The sequence below is a fragment of the Sinocyclocheilus grahami genome, unplaced genomic scaffold, assembly GCF_001515645.1.
Source record: "Sinocyclocheilus grahami isolate Dianchi unplaced genomic scaffold, SAMN03320097.WGS_v1.1 scaffold39.1, whole genome shotgun sequence".
Classification (NCBI taxonomy): domain Eukaryota; kingdom Metazoa; phylum Chordata; class Actinopteri; order Cypriniformes; family Cyprinidae; genus Sinocyclocheilus; species Sinocyclocheilus grahami.
Window position 1 is genome coordinate 51,720 of NW_015505218.1, and position 17,195 is coordinate 68,914.

At 38.1% G+C, this 17,195-nt stretch overlaps 2 protein-coding genes across 3 annotated transcripts in view; one reads left to right on the forward strand and one right to left on the reverse strand.

Moving 5' to 3' along the window:
* LOC107581967 (protein Shroom3-like) overlaps nt 1-12,432 on the forward strand; it is a 30,424-nt gene extending 17,992 nt beyond the window's left edge. Inside the window, exons 2-8 of the mRNA XM_016267663.1 lie at nt 147-2,663; nt 2,788-2,840; nt 4,034-4,471; nt 5,868-6,407; nt 6,904-7,018; nt 9,850-10,122; nt 12,262-12,432. Of these exons, the coding sequence (XP_016123149.1) occupies nt 225-2,663; nt 2,788-2,840; nt 4,034-4,471; nt 5,868-6,407; nt 6,904-7,018; nt 9,850-10,122; nt 12,262-12,432 (4,029 nt within the window). The 5' untranslated portion in view covers nt 147-224. The remainder of the gene's footprint in view (nt 1-146; nt 2,664-2,787; nt 2,841-4,033; nt 4,472-5,867; nt 6,408-6,903; nt 7,019-9,849; nt 10,123-12,261) is intronic.
* A 2,540-nt stretch (nt 12,433-14,972) lies between these two features.
* sowahaa (sosondowah ankyrin repeat domain family member Aa) lies at nt 14,973-16,912 on the reverse strand. Of its 2 annotated transcripts, XM_016267699.1 has the most exons (3): nt 16,861-16,912; nt 15,174-16,623; nt 14,973-15,032 (listed from the first exon to the last, which is right to left on the reverse strand). In XM_016267699.1, exon 2 carries the CDS (start codon nt 16,570-16,572, stop codon nt 15,220-15,222), a length of 1,353 nt encoding a protein of 450 aa, XP_016123185.1. In that variant the 5' UTR covers nt 16,573-16,623; nt 16,861-16,912; the 3' UTR covers nt 14,973-15,032; nt 15,174-15,219. The 2 variants fall into 2 exon arrangements, with proteins under 2 accessions (XP_016123185.1, XP_016123184.1); XM_016267698.1 differs by lacking the exon at nt 14,973-15,032 and having other exon boundaries at nt 15,113-16,623; nt 16,861-16,911.
* Between the last annotated feature and the right edge of the window lie 283 nt (nt 16,913-17,195).

Here is a 17,195-nt window from a genome sequence, read left to right on the forward strand (position 1 = left end):
ACTTAATCATTAACACCAATCTATGTAGATCTAGTAATTTAGTTAATGCAAAAAATATGTATTGTGATGTGTATTGTGGTCAATAGGACATTTGTTTTTTTCCCCAAAATGACAGTTTTACAATTGTTTATGTTTGTTTCTCTCAGGTAACGCCAAATTCCTGTGGACTCTGTTTTGTAACTATAGTAAGGAACCTGGGTCCACAATTCTACTTCATAGTCCAAATGGATTCCTATAATTTCCACTTTGAGAGGATGAGTAACCTTGACCTACACCCTCTGAGTCTTCCGGTCAGTCGACTTTCCCCGGCCAAGTCCAGTAGTAGTATTGATCAGTATAACCATCACCACAGCAAAGGCGACTCAGCCTATAGCTCATTCTCTGGTGGTTCCAATGTCCCTGATTACCCTTCTTCTTTTGTACTGGATGAACTCCAGTCGCAAAACTTGCACTACAAAGGTATATACAGCCCAATCTTTCTTGATTCAGATTCCAAGAGCATGGACCACCTTTACCGTTCCATGGAAACTGTTGCACAAGAGCATCACTGGAGCAGCGGTGGCTTCTCTGACATCGAAAATCCACCAGTTCATACGCATCCATTACCACCCCCACCACCACCTCCTGCCCGTCTGAACAGTTTTGTAACAACCAGGAACCTTGAAAACTCAAGGTCACGTCAGAGTCCAGAAGGACAACTTGCTGACCTTTCTACTTCGCAGCAGACAAGTAATTCAGAGGTCTGTGGTGTCCGGGCTGAGCCTGTCTATGGTCGCACATTTTCACAGCTTAAAGATCACCTCAAGCAAGACCAGGAGGACAAGATGCTTGATCCACCAAAGTCTACAGGAATTTTAAATAGATTCCCCCAGCAAACCTGTCAACCAGAGCACTTGCTGCAGCCTTCGAGTAGCCAATCGGAAACCCAACGAAAGAGGTCGCATTCAGCTTATGGTGGACCTGTTTCTGAGCACCAGAGTTTTGTGAGTTCCTGCAATATGCCGCAGAACATGATCAGTGGGAGTATTCAGCACAAAGGACAGTTTTATTTTGTTACCGGTGTCTTCAAGTCGTCTGAGCCCAGTGCCGTGCAAGGTGTTGGTGACAGTGCAAGCGTGGAAACCTCCAGTGAGTGGTCTTATAAAACTCAGCGTAGAAGGCAGAGCTGTCCTGATGGTCCAAGTGGAAGACTGTTTTTCCAAGAGGAACACAAATTCAGCATTCAGAATGAAGTTGTGGAGCATCCTAATGACAAGGCACTTCATTCATCTTTCAAGTCAGAGCAGACTTCTGAAGGTGTGGAGGACCAGAGGGTCATGAGTAGAGAAACTGGCAGGCATTACTCCACCAGCCACCCTATCTTCTATTGTGGTCCAGAGGACAATTCAGTTGGTACAACGATGACCCCTGCTCAAATTAAACAAGACCATACCAGTCACCCCAAGAAAGAGGAACCAATGATGAGAGCTTTGAGACGGCCGCAACTGGATATCCCAAGTGACAAGATCAGCAAGGAGGCTACCCCACTGTTATATCACCTCACAGGAGCAAACAGGGTGTCATATACAGACAAGTTCAAAAACAATAATGACTGTGGTATAGAGGTCAAGAATCCAGACTGCGTCAAAGATAAACAGAAATCTGGAAATGATGAGCAAGCCTCTCCCAGCAGCGAATATCAGCAGAGTGAAATGTCTAAAGAAAAACAGCCGAATGAATTCTTCTACCCATGCGGTACGTTAGATGACTCCTACAAGAAGTATTATAAGGAGAAACTGAAAGATGCCCAATCCAAGGTTTTGAGGGAGACTTCATTTAAAAGGAGAGATTTGCAGCTTTCTCAGCCCCACAGGATTAAGCAGCAGACAGACAAAAAGCTTTCTGTCAAACCTTCCGGTCCTTCATTACAAGACAAACTGCCTAACTTGGAGGCAACTCCCGTGCCACAACTACACAATCCTCAAGAGTGCAGCAAGGACCTTGGTCAGGAGATTGAGAAGGCAATTAAAAAAGAACCAGAGATGCCACAGAATATTGCTCAACCACAGGTGCCTCGGGTAGGGAGTAGGAAGCGTTTGACAGCAGATCAGAAGAAGCTCTCTCACTCTGAGCCTGAGAAGCTACACCAGCTGGCAGATGGACCGACTCATATGACCTGCCACTCTCTTGGCAATGAAGCAGCAGAAGGCCTTCTCTCGGAGGGCGATCACAGTCTAGTGGCTGCTAGACGGAAGATGTTCGAAACACGGGGACGTGCTCTGTCTGCCTCCAATTTCTCAAGATCAACTCTGAAGCACCTTCAGCATAAAGCCTTAGTGGCATACATGGAACGTAAAACCGGTCAAAAGGTCGCTGAGCCCCAGCACCCAGTTCCACAAGTACCCAGCCACAGGAATTCAACTGCAGAGAGCTCCAGACATAATTCTGGCCTGTCAGACTCCAAGAAGCTCCACAGGCCACTCTCCGCAGGTCAGATTCTTGACACAGTGTCAAGTTCTGTTAAATACTCCCAGTTCGTCACTGCTAAGCACTCAAGGCAGTCCAGCTGGAGAGAGGAGTCCTCTACAGCAGGGAAGTCATCCTCTGTGGAGAGTCTCCTGGACCAGCCTGAACAACCCAAGTTCTTTCGGACCCGAAGCACCTCGAATCCCCATGCTTTCCAGGTATCTTATAAAAATGTTCAACAGAATTGCAGTTTTATGTGAATTTCCAGTTAAATTAATAAGATCCACGACTAACATGTAGATTTTCATATTGCTGTATTTGCATCTTTTCTTTCTTCTATAGGTTCGGAAACATCCAGATGAGTCCTCAGCCATTCATAATAAGGCTATTTCAAGGTGATATATTATTGCTCTTATTGCGGAGTAGGATAGCGGTAGAAGTTAAATCTCTGTCCTGCATTTATTATTAGGGATGCACAGATGTATGGGCCAATAATCAGTATCGACTGATTAAAGTAATTATCGGCCGATCATTTAAAAACCGCTGATGATCAGAGCCAAATTATATCCTGTCAATCAAAAGGGTGCAAAAAAATGTGTCAGACTTCAAATGTCTCTTGTGTAGAATATAGGGCTGTCGAAGTTAGTGCAGTAATAATGCATTAATGCCATTTCATTAAAAAATTGAGCTGTTAACGCAGGTACTGTTTGACTCCATGAATCACCTGTAGTTCAAGTTAGGGTTGCCAGGTCCACGTTTTTATCCTTCATCAAACACTGTTTGTAATGTGCCTCCCCTCCATTTATCGCAAAGAGCTTTTGTGCTTTTTTACTTCTCAGCTCTCAAATAATGTACATTTTATCACAAATTCAAACAATAAATGCTGTATTGATGATCTTAAATGTGGCATGACAATATGTAATATGTTACATGTTATAGTGTGAAATAAACATGAATGAACATCAGAAGGTATGTGTAAAAATACAGTACAAGTGTTTCAACTGCGAAAAGACACCAATAAAACAGCTTGTGATCAGTACGTCACTTTGCATTTACCTCAGGAAAGTTATCCTGTTTTCATAGTTATTTAGCTACAAAAAACACTAGAAAGAGCTTATTTACTGTTTATTATATATGTACGTTTGAATAAATCTTAAAGTTTCTTCAAAAACTACCTTATGTGCAGTTGTGTTGAATACAAACATTTCAGTTTTGAGTGATTATTATAATCTGAAAGAAATAGAAGTTTAATATAATAGTTTCGGCTCTTTTTTCTAATATTATAATAATCTAATATTATAGTAATGTACCAAATGAGAGGGTTCCCTTTATAGTTTACAGCATTATTTGGGAAAGGATTTTTTTCCTTAAGAAAACCAAGCTATCGGTATCTGCATCAGCAGATTTCATTATGAATAATCATAATGAATAATCGGAATCCGAATCGTATCGGCTGAGAAATTTAGTATCAGTGCATCGCTATTTATTATTACCACAAATTGAATGTTATCAAGCTTAACTAAAGATATACAATGAGACATTTTAGTTCTTCATTTTACTGAACAAAAACCCTTGAATTATTTTTCAGTGTTCAAAGAAAAGTAGAGGAAGACACCGTAGTGCATCACAGTCACACAGCATCTGTCCCTGATGAGCGGCACGTACAAGTCAGAGCTTCAAGAGGGAAATCTATGGAAGAGCTTGATGTATCCAGGGTCACAAGACCTGAAGTTCTCAGCAAAAGTTCAGAGCAGCTTGACCAAGTTCAGGGCAGGCAGGTCATACCTGGTACAGAGAGGAGAACTCTGTCATTTCTTGCTGAAGGAAGGCGCACACAAAGGAGGATTCCCAGCCCTGGAAAACACGTGGATAACTCTCAGGCAGGCCCTGAGAACCCGCTCTTAACCCATTTCGTAAAGCATGTGTCCTCCTATGATGATGAAATCCATACAGCTTCACACAATGGACGAAAAAATAAAGAAGACATGGCTCTGTCGATGCCCAGTCACTCCAGGCTGGAAATCAGGTATATCTAAATTGTTGAATTTATTAGTGGTGCTTGCTAAGGAAAGTCTCTGTAAGTACTGCTCTTTTTAATCATTTTTGGTTAGGTGTTTAAGTATTACATTTAGGTGGGTCACTCACTCACTTAATCTAGTTTTATATTATCGTTTCTAAACTAAAACTGGTGAACTCCGGATCATTCTAAACAAAATCCTGAGTTATATTTTTCCGTGCTTCATACTGTTGCATCTTTTCTGGGTTGGGAATTAATATTGGGTATTAAAGTTTCAAGGTTTTATGCATGCACAAGGCCTGGGGTAATGTGTTCTTTTTTGCGGCTTATTGCAACAACGGCTCGTTTCACTCTTGTGCATCAGAATTCATCTCAAGCATGGAGATACGTGTGTTTACAGTAGCATCAGTGTTTCACATTCAGAATTTGGCCTCAGATGCTAAACGAAATACATTATAACGCCAAATATATTGTCATTCAAAAGTTTGGGGTTTTAAATGTTTTTAAAGAAGTCTCTTCTGCTCATCAAGGCTGCGTTTAATTGATCAACAATACAGAAAAACAGTAATATCGTGAAATATTATTACAATTTATTTAAATATACGTTAGAATATCATTTATTTCTGTGATGCAAAGCTGAATTTTCAGCATCATTACTCCAGTCTTCAGTGTCACATGATCTTCAGAAATCATTCTAATATGCTGATCAGTGTTGGAAATAGTTGTGCTTCTTAATATTTTTTTGGAACCTGTGATACTTTTCTAACAATATAAGTATTGTTTCCAACATTGATAATAAATCAGGATATTAGAATGGCTTCTGAAGGATCATGTGACACTGAAGAATGGAGTAATGATGATGAAAATTGCTTCACAGGAATAAATTATATGCTGTCAATAGTGTTCATCGTCTGTTTGATTACGTCTTTAATTGAATTTTCTGTACATTTCTACCATATGTACATTAACTGACAGTCACCACTGATAAGCTACCACTAAATATTGTAGAAACTTAATTTTAAATTTTGTTAAAAAATTTGTAAAGTTGCTTTGCAACGATTTGTATCGTAAAAAGCGCTATACAAATAAACTTGAATTTAATTTAATTGAATAACCAAGAGTAAAAAAAAGGTGTGATATCCCTTTAAAAAATTACAAGTGTAAAACATTACTACACCCAGGGTTTAAAGCGGGATTTAAAGAGGATAAATGTGTGAAAATCCCAATAGAGGGCCAGTAAGCAACAACCTAGCAACTCCCTGACCCATAATCGGCATCATCACAGAGAGTTTTCATGAGCAAGCACAACTTACATTTTCTTTGAATCCAGTATAGTTATCAATTTGTTTGTGTGGCTGTATTGAAGGTATCTCTTTAATATGATGTTTATTTTGATATATCACAGCAAGCAGCAGGACGTTTGTCCTCAAGATAAGAGTGAGACATCTCTCTCTAGTCAAGAGGTTTCTCTCGGTCATGGAGTCACAACAGATCCCAGTGTGTGGATCTCAGCTTCTGTGATAAATGAGACCGAGGCAAACTATTGGCCATCTACAGAAACAGCAACTTTCACTGAGCCCCAGAGTGCACCGCGTAGCCCATCTGATGAGAACGAAACCACATCTATCACAACACCGCCGGGCAATCAGGAAACATGCCTGGTACCTGCACTTAATAGAGAGCAAGACGGGACCGTAAAGAAGGAAGACGGCTATGTTGTGACGGAAGGGAGCTGTCCAGCGGACAAACTGGAGTGGGAGGTGCTGGTTCAGGACGTGGTCTCAGCTGACCAATCGTTAGCTCGCATTCTTTACCCCGTAACCAATAGGAAGACAGCACTCATGCTGATGGAGCAGCTGTTATCTGAGGATACTCTTCTAATGGAGGAACACTACAAGAAAAAACAGGAGCAGAAGATTAATAAACCAGAAAAAGTTGCTAACAGGTGACTACTGCACATCTGTCAAATACACACTGAAAAAGCATCTTGTCCTTTCCTATGTTTTAAATGTGCATATAATGAAAATAAATGGCTCACTGTACACTGTAAAAAAATAAATATAAATAAAAATCTGTAAAAAAAAATTTTCATTTCCAAAAACTGTATTTTACCAAAAAATTACATGAAATGTCCAATACAGTTTTTGGGGGATGGTAGTTGTTTTTTTGTTGTTGTTGTTGTTGTTTTGTGCACTACTGATAAAAGGTTTAATCTAATAAATAGAACCCAACATTTGTGTAATATATATTTAATGTTTATTGCATTATTAGCGTATTAAAACTGGACTGGAGTCTCCTGTGTGTTTGTCCTGTGTGTGCGTGTTTGGAACAGAGCACATTTTGAGATTGATACAGAGCTCTTCATATTTCACTCAAATCAGTTTTAGAATATTACATTTCCACTGCGTGTTTATTTTGCATATTTGTTTTTGTTTTTAAAGCACTGAGATGGCAGTAGGTGAGAAACCACTGAACCTTCCGTCATCTGTGAACAAGCAATCTGTTCTCTCAAACCAGAAAGATGTCCTGAGCAACACGGATATCATCGATAAAAAGGTACTGCTATTAGTATAAAAAGTATAAAATATATAGAGAGTGTTGGGAAGGTTAGTTTAGAAATGTAATAGGTTACAGATTACAAGTTACCCCATTTAAAATGTAATGAGTAGTGTAACTATTTCAGTTACTTTATTAATGTAATGTAACCGATTACTTTTTAAAATTTCTAATAAATATTTTCAATGTGATGCATTTAAAGCAAGCAGGTTTAACTTTACAGTACTCGACACTGATTACTGTCAGACTTTCACTTGAACTAAGATTATAATCATTTCATTTTAAAGCACAGCCACTGCAAAATCAGACTTCAGCACTTTTGATTTTGATGATACTGTTTTTGAAATCAAATCTTTGCATAGCTATGACGGGAAACACTGGCATCTAACATTTAATCTGAAAAATAAAGCATATACATAAACCCGGATAGGAAATAAAACGGCTAAGCGTGTGTCCTATTCTGTGTCTTAAACTCCTGAGACTCATATTTTAAAGCAGTCAATGAAGATTGGGAAAGAAACAGAGGTGGACAGTAGTGAAGTATTTTTACTCCGCTTTAAAAGTACTTTTCAAAGTATTTTTCTTTAACTTCACAACATTCCAAAGCATAATATTGTACTTTTTACCGCACTACGTTTCATATTAAATATCATTTAATACTTAATTACATTAGAAATCTAGTACTTTCTTTCTTTTACTCAAGTAAGTCAAAGATTTACTTGAGTATATGAAAGTACTTCATGTTTATTGTTCTTAAAGCTGCAGTCCGTAACTTTTTTTTGGTTAAAAATGATCCGAAATCAATATTTGAGCAAGAACGTAACCAGCCAGTGTTCAAAACTATCGCCTTACTTTAGCCTGATTCACAGCGGTTAGCTTACAATAATGTTTTCTAATTTGAGTGGTACGGGTAGGTTCTCACGGGAAATTCGAGCATGGCACTGCGTCATTACGTCACGTCTGTAAACATAAAGAAGTTGTCCCGGCTACTAGGCTATCGTGCTATCGTGCAGGTGGCGGCTCATTTATAGCCTTTTCTCACAGCAGCCAGAATAATTCATTTTATCATTTTGATGGTGGATTGTAATCCAGAAAGGATTATGTGTTTATGAAACACATGTGAATGAAATTAAATTATATTCCAGTTATAAATGTGCTTCTGATTACAGATAGCCTGGGATTACAAAGGTTTGCATTTTAAAGAAAACCAGTTCGAAGCGAGCATAATTTGTTTTTTGGGTTAAAAGAAGTTCTTAATATGAAATTCAAAGAGTATGTAAATTAGAGATTAGACTGTGCAGAAATTGAAATCTACACGCTAATACACACTATACTCATAGTCACCAATGCTGATGTTGTTAACATTAATCATTTGAGAATAAAGTATAACAATAATAATAATTTGAACGGTTTGATGTGATATGAGCTAACCGATCTTTAGATTTAATCAGAGATTTATGGTAATGCTTTTTTCCTCAGTTGGTCAGAACAAAAGTGGCAGACTTGTTACTTACTTGTTCAGATGACAATATACGGAGAAAATTCTTATTTGAGTCATATATTCCAAGACGTAGGCTAGAATCTGTGATTGCGAAGTACAGTGAATATCCACACCGGTGCGGTGACTGACAGCCACACATACTCTTCAGAACATTAGATTCATCCGCGCCGGAGCCGTGCCGACTCACAACCCACGCAAGCTAGATAATTCCGCACACAGCTGCAATTCCAGGTTTTCAAACAGAGATGGCGACAAAGAGGGCCTGGGATTACAAAGATTTAAAGAAAACCAGTTCGAAGCGAGCATAATTTGCTTTTTGGGTTAAAAGAATTTCTTAATATGAAATTCGAAGAGTATGTAAATTAGAGATTAGACTGTGCAGAAATTGAAATCTACACGCTAACACACACTATACTCATAGTCACCAATGCTGATGTTGTTAACATGAATCCTTTGAGAATAAAGTATAACAATAATAATAATTTGAACGGTTTGATGTGATATGAGCTAACCGATCTTTAGATTTAATCAGAGATTTATGGTAATGCTTTTTTCCTCAGTTGGTCAGAACAAACGTGGCAGACTTGTTACTTACTTGTTCAGATGACAATATACGGAGAAAATTCTTATTTGAGTCATATATTCCAAGACGTAGGCTAGAATCTGTGATTGCGAAGTACAGTGAATATCCACACCGGTGCGGTGACTGACTGCCACACATACTCTTCAGAACATTAGATTCATCCGCGCCGGAGCCGTGCCGACTCACAACCCACGCAAGCTAGATAATTCCGCACACAGCTGCAATTCCAGGTTTTCAAACAGAGATGGCGACAAAGAGGCAAGACTTACGCAGCTTTAAGTATTAAAGGAATAAAAAAAAAAACTTTTATTTATGAAATGTAGTGCAGTAAGAAGTACGACATTATGCTTTGGAATGTAGTGAAGTAAAAGCTTTCCAAAGGAAAAACACTCTGTTAAAGTATAGATACTTTTTTAAATTTACTTGAGTAAAGTAAAAATACTTCACTACTGTCCACCTCTGGAGAGAAATCAGTCATATCTGTGTGTGAAAATATTCAGATGTAACCCCCTCTGTAATCGTTAACATGTTCATAAGTAACTGCAATTTAATTGCACATTTGTTCTCAGTAACAGTAACAGATTCGATTCTAGAGAGCTCGTAGCTCTTTCCTGAAAGATTTATAAAGGTCTGTGGGGAAAACACATGGGATTTTTACTTCAGAAACCTGCACTCTTACGTTGCATTCTGGAATCTGGAAACATATCTCTATGTCTATGGTTTCTCTGTGCATCTTGTCACATACAGAGGCGGCTGATAGCACACATAGAGGAGCACTTGCAGTGTCTGGAGGAAGTGCGCTCCACCGTCCAGAGCGAGGAGAAGGTGAACGGGGAGAGAGGCGATGCTCTGGAGGATCTGGTACGAGAGAGCTGTGTGTCAGCCGAGCTTGAGCGCTACACGCAGTTTATAGAGGACCTGGAGCGTGTGGTCAGCCTGCTGCTGTGCCTGTCGGCCCGTCTGGCCCGCGTACAGAACGCCCTCAGCACTGCAGACGACAGCATGGACGCCGAGGAGAGAGTGAGTTCACATCAGACTAGTGTTTGAATGAGGCGATAACTCAGAGGAGCCCTAAACACACTAAAGGCTGCTTAAGTTGCTTTGAGAGCGACAGTTTTTTTTACATTTTTTATTAATACCATAAACAAGAACAATGCAATGAGAATTTTCCATTGCAAAACCGACAAAAAACTGCAAAACAAAACAAAAATACAATAAACTAGTTCCAGAGAATCATACAATAACAAAAAACATATATATATATAGTGCTGTCAAACGATTAATCGCGATTAATCGCATTAAGAAATATGTGTTATATTTATATATTAAATATATTTATATATAAAATATACATGTAAATATTTTCAAAATATATACTGTATGTGTGTGTATTTATATATACATAATAAATAAACACAGTACACATACTGTACATATATTATGTAAACAAAAACTGTTATTTTGGATGCGATTAATCGCGATTAATCTGCTAATCTATATATATATATATGAAGAGTTCAGATGCAAAAGCCTCTAAGTTCTGTCTGAAATTTTCTTCTAAAATGAGCATTTTTATCAGCCTCCTATATTTATGTTCAGTTATTTCACTTTAATTGCGTAGAAAAGGACCTATACATTGCAATTACAGTAAAATTACTGAACCTAAACGTAAAAGCCTGATTAAAAAATCCTAATTTTAGAAGAAAATTTCAGATGCCACTTTTGCATCTGAATTCTTCATAATCGTCAAAGGACAAAAAAATAAAATTTTATGCTACAATGTCATATTTACATACAATGTTATACGCTCTAATCGCCTTTTTACTTGTGCTGTTTTGTAAAGCGTTACAATAAAGCTTCAAGTCATTTTTAAAATGAGAAACATTTGGTTTGAAGTCTGACCTTTTCATTTTATGAATATGAAACTTTCCCATGTATATTAATAATTGTACAAGATATGCCTTATCTTTATCAATATCATAATCATTAAAATATATGAATATGTCGTAACCACTCAGCTGTAAAGCAATGTTTCAAAGTTTCTTCTTAATTAAATGTTCAATATCAGTCCAGAATATTTTTGTATACAAAAACAAGCACTTCTTTAAAAAACATTTAAAAATCTTACTGACACTGAACTATTGAGCTGTAGTGTAGCTTCTAACTTTACATGTATAATAATTTTAAAATGATATTTGAACATATTTGTTGGAACTGTTTCTGTTGCTCACACCTGTTTTAAAAACCCCAAAGTATCCCTGATTCAACTATAACTATAACAATAATAATAATGACAGGAATTATTACATCATAGAAATCCAGCTGGCGAACGATAAAAACATTGATAGCCAATCAAAATCCATCTGACTTACATTTTTCATTTTTGGTGTCATTGTCTAAATATACTATATCTAAATGCATAAAGAAATTTTTTTTTTTTTCAATTCAGTTGCTCTAGTTAGAGCTTTAAGGCCATCTAGTGGCCATTTCTGATATTTTAACTGGTCTTCTCATGCACTGAAAAGATATTTAGTAAAGAATGTGAAGATTGTGCTTATTTTGTATTAAAATTATTGGCAAAAACTAGTAATTTAGATTTAAATAAAAGTGAAAAATATCAAAATCTACAAAAAATAAATACATGAATGTAATAGATGTGCAAACAGATGTGCAATTTTCATGTTCCAGGTCATTTGTAGTTTTCTGTGTGTGACTGCTAACACTAACGACATCTGTGACCCTGCAGCACAAAAGCAGTGTTAAGTCGCTGGGGGATATTTGTAGCAATAGCCAACAATACATTGTATGTGTCAAAATTATAGATTTTTCTTTTATGCCAAAAATCATTAGGATATTAAGTAAAGATCATGTTCCATGAAGATATTTAGTAAATTTCCTACTGTAAATATATCAAAACTTTTTGATTAGTAATACGCATTGCTAAGAACTTCATTTGAACAACTTTAAAGGCGATTTTAGTAAATATTTAGATTTTTTTGCACCCTCAGATTCCAGATTTTCACAAACCATACATCAATGAAAAGCTTTCATATGATGCATAAATCTCAGTTTAGAAAAATTGACCCTTATGACTGCTTTTGTGGCCCAGGGTCACAAATGAGCAGATTTGTGATCTTTCCAACTTTCCTCGACCCACAGCAATCTCTGGACAGCCGCTACCGTCTCCTGTGCAAACAGAGGGAGGACGCCAAAGACTTAAAGGATAACCTGGACCGGCGGGAGCGCGTGGTCTCTACCTTCCTCTCCAAACAGCTGACGGACACACAGCTGCAGGAGTACCGGCCATTCTCTTTATTTCATTGTGAATAAAGTATGTAAACGACACGCTTCACTCTCACCGTGCATCTTAAGTGTTTGTTTCACAAGAACTTGACGGATCATATTTTTAGCTGTATTGTGCATTAAGGCAAATGTTTTTGTAAAAAGGCGTTGAAATAACGTAGATTGTGAAAATCTGTGCGTCATGAATAAAAATAACTTGATTTGTTTGTTTGATGTTTAGCCTAATTCAAATAGGTCATATTATAATTAAATGTATTTAGATATTTCTAAAATAGCCTGTTTAAAGACTATTTGACCATACATATTTTTATATTGTCATGATGCATATGAAAATTTAAGGGGAAATGTCATGTAAACATCACGCAAATGTAAATAATGTCACAACATAATAAAAAACTTAAATGTTTGTTATATTTACGTCTCCAAGACGCTTCAAGAAAGCTCCTGCAAAGCTCCAGCACTGTTAAAAGTTTAGGCACTTGTGTAAAAATGCTGTAAAATGAGGATGCCGTCATACACAGATTTTCTTGATCAATGATCTTCTCTTAACTAAATGAAATCAGCATTTGGTGTGAGCATCCTCTGTGTTTAAAGCAGCGTTTGCCCTCGGTGCACTTGAGCAGAGTTTCTCAGGAGCTTTCTTGAAGCGTCAGTTCTTCTGGATTGAGTCGGTCTCAGTTTGTTCTGTTTCTTCATGTGACTCCAGACAGACTGATGATGATCAGATCAGATCTCTGTGTGCAGCACAAACATCTCGCTGCATTATTACAATTAATGGCACAATGAATGTTTGGACATGTAAACTGATATATCCTACTGACACACTACAGCAAAACATAGCAATAACTGACTTAAAACCATTTTAAGCTGCTGGAAATACTAGTGTTCTAATCATTTTGGCCACCACTGTATATACAGTATATATATAGATATGCTGTAAGCAAAACTGTTCACTTTCTATCTTGTCATCCATGAGGGCCCATGTTGGCTTAAACTCCCAGCACCGCTTTCTTTTCCTCAATCTAAATTGTGGCTTTTTTTATGAACCACTACTGATCTCAGATCAGCAATGCAAGGGTGATCTCTAAAACCAAGCACACATGGTCAGCAAGACTAACTGCAGCTAGTCAGCCGAGTGTTAACCAGCTCACACGAGCCTGAATCTGTTCTTATTCATCACTGGCTCAAGAAACAATATCTCATATATACATAAACTAAATAAAAGTGCAATTCATTCATCTTTGTATATGAAGACATTTTTGAATAAGAAAGGATGGCATGATCATGGCATTAGAATATAAGATCCCATAATTACAGGTGTTCCTTGATCATGGCAGGATTACGCATGACTAAAGATAAGCATGTTGATCAGTATAAAACATGCCCTGAATGTGTTCAGATATTTGTTTTAACATCTACATTATGAAAATATTCTCTAAAATTTTGCCCAGCTTGTCACATCTCCTAAGTGAACGTGTGCAAACATGTGACGCCTAAACAGCCAGAAAACAACAATTAGGCCGATCCCAATGAGTTACGCCTTCTAAGACAAATAGCCCTCATAATAACCTCATGATTTATAATCATCAGTAATTGCTACATTTAAATCTGGAGGGGAAAAAAACACAAATACACGTATTGTACCATTTGGTAAGATTTTTAATGTTTCTGAAGTCTTTTCTGCTCACCATGGCTGCATTTATTTGATTAAAAATACAGTAAAAACTATATTATTGTGAAATATTACTATAATTTAAAATAACCGTTTTCTATGTGAATATATCATAAAATGACATTTCTGTGATCACAGCTGAATTTATCATCATTGCTCCAGTCGTCAGTGTCACATGATCTTTAGAAATCACTCTCGTTTGCTGCTCAAGAAACATTTCTGATTATCGTCGATCTTGAAAACAGTTGTGCTGCTTCATATTTTTGCAATACATTTCTTTTTCAGGATTCTTCGATGAATAGAAAGTCCAAAAGAGCAACATTTACACGAAACAGAAATCTTTTGTAACATACATATTTTTACTGTCACTTTTGATCAACACAAAGTGTTCTTGCTGAATCAAAGTATTCATTTCTTTAAAAAGTGGTTTGAACGGCAGGTTATATCGTCGTTCGTATTAAAAATAAACTTTAAAAGAAGTCTTTGGAAATACACAATTCTTCTAGAATCTCAGATAAAGGCTGATTCATTTAGATCAACAAATGTGACCCTCGACAACAAAACCAGTCATAGGGGTCTTTTATTTTAAATAGCTTTCCATTGATGTATGGTTTGTTAGGATAGGACAATATTTGGCCGAGATACATTTGAACAGATATTTGAAAATCTGGAATCTGAGGGTGCAAAAAAAATCGAAATATTGAGAAAATCATCTTTAAAGTTGTTCAAATGAAGTTCTTAGCAATGCATATTACTAATCAAACATTAAGTTTTGATATATTTACGGTAGAAAAATTTACAAAATATCTTCATGGAACATGACCTTTACTTAACATCCTAATGATTTTTGGGATAAAAGAAAAATCGATCATTTTGACCCATGCAATGTATTATTGTTGGCTATTGCTACAAAAATAACCCTGCTACTTATGATTGGTTTTGTGCTCCAGGCTCACATATGTCTTTATTGCAAAAAAAAAAAAAAAAACACTAGCTTGCTCTATTCTTTTTCAATTCGATCTGATTTCTTTTTATTTGTTATATAATTAAACCTTGCTACAAATATAACCGTGCTACTTATGACTGCTTTTGTGCTCAAATATTGTCTCCAAAACAAACTCATAATCCACATTTAGTCTCAGTTATGGAAAGACATCGGATACCAGCCTCAGTTTATGCAACCCTGGCTCATCGCTCTCTCTGCCGTCGTCACTGACGGAGATTAACTGGTTTCTCGCCTTGTTCTTTTTCTTGAGCCCCACCGGATGAGCTAGGAAGAGGTGACCTATAGAGTATTTCCGTGCATCATACTCATCCCTGACCTGATGATGCACCTCCCGGTGGCCAGCTTTCGGGTCACCGAGAAGCTCCCTCAGCTCTCTGGAGACCCCTTTGTCCAGGTAGTGGTAGGGTTTCTTACCGCAGTTGTCCCTTATGTTCCCATTGGCGCCGTACTTATGGACTAGAAGGTCAATCAGAGAGAGCTGAAGGTGGATGGCAGCGATGTGAAGCGGCGTGTAGCCACCATTGGACTTGCCGTTGACGTCCACCCCACGATCGCTCTTTCTAGACACCTCAATAATCCTACACACCATGTCAGCGTCTCCACACTTGACGGCCCAGTGCAGAGCCGTGAACCCTGACATGAAGTCCTTCTTCTCTGCAAGCTGGGCGTCTTTTAACAGCAAGCCGTACACTTGATTCCACTGTCCGGCCGCAGACTTCACCAGCCACTCGTGCTCCACGGGATCAAGCGGGCAATGGTGCGAGTCCTTGGGCTCATCTGCTTGTTTAGGGGTCTTGAAGTGTCTCTGTAACTGCGGCGAGGCACCAGCGCAGGCCACGCTGTCTGTACACCGAGGCGAGGGTTGAAGCTCTTGTCCCAAGCTCTCAGTGGAAGGCTTCTTGAGATGATGACCCAAGTCTATTTGGGGCATTCGTAAAGGTAGAGCATACGGTTTGTTTGTGCTTGCTTCTTTCTTGGCGGCTCCCGAGAAATCGGGGTCAGGCTTCAGCGGGACGGTGAAATGTAAAGACCTTTTAGGTTTAAAGTCCACATTCTTGCTTCTTTCCAAAGCAATCTCTATTGGAGAGAGTTCTGCGCTGCCGTCTGAAGCCTTTGACGAAGATCTGCTCAGAGCTTTTTGGGAATGAGTGGATTTTTCCGTCTCATCTTCTTCTGGATGTGATCCATCTCGACCGCAATCTTCTCTCGGTGCGTTTTCCTCGTTTGAGGCTTCTAGTAAATGATGGTACACTTTCTTTAGGACTATATACTTGGCGTCCTGGAAGTCTTTCACGACAGCAATGTTGTTCACAAAGGTTTTGAAGAGATCTCGGTTCTGCTTCTTCTCCGCCGGATCACTGCAGTTTAGTGGATCTTTGAACTTGCTCAGCAGCTCCGAGTTTTTCACCTTTCCTCTGCCTTCTAATAGTGTGTTTAAAATCGCCTCTTGAGTCAAAGCCATTTCTGATTTCGTCTGAAATATAAGCATACTGTAGCTCGACGTCTCTCGTGGACACCTGGACTGTCGCCACGCCCTTACCTGTTTTCCGGAATGAATGCAGCAACACATAAAAAGAAGAAGAAGAAGAAGAAGAAGAAGTAGACGTGGGTGGGGGCGGAGCTGTGCAAAAGTTTCAAAACGATTCTTAAATTAAGTATTTTATTTATTTTAGCATCATTTGGATAAAGGTGTTCAGCTGAGCTAGTTAAATCATGTAGGAGCTAGTTAAATAATTGAAAATAAAATAATATCAATCAGTAAATTGCCTGTACTCACCCATGCGAGTGTGTTTGAACGAACATTATGCTTGAAGTCATGATTGATAATTACTTTTTGCATATTTCTTTATTTAGAAGCTCTACCTGGCCATGTCTTAAGAAAAGACATTCCTGAAAGTCAGTGGGAGTTTCCAGGAAGAAGCCATATTGAGTTTTGATTTTGGGAAATTACGAATTCTAGTATGGCGAAATGTTATCTCATGAATATTAATTAGGTCGTCTCGTCCTGCTACGTAATGATGCGGAACTGTCTCGTGACGTCACCTAGTTAATATTCAAGAGGCCGTTGAAAACCAAGCGGCTCTGGGCGTGGTAGTTCGGACTTTCAGCCAA

Bases quoted from the DNA above. Each gene is read 5' to 3' on its own strand.
- sowahaa (XM_016267699.1), bottom strand. From the start codon at position 16,572: ATGCTTATATTTCAGACGAAATCAGAAATGGCTTTGACTCAAGAGGCG.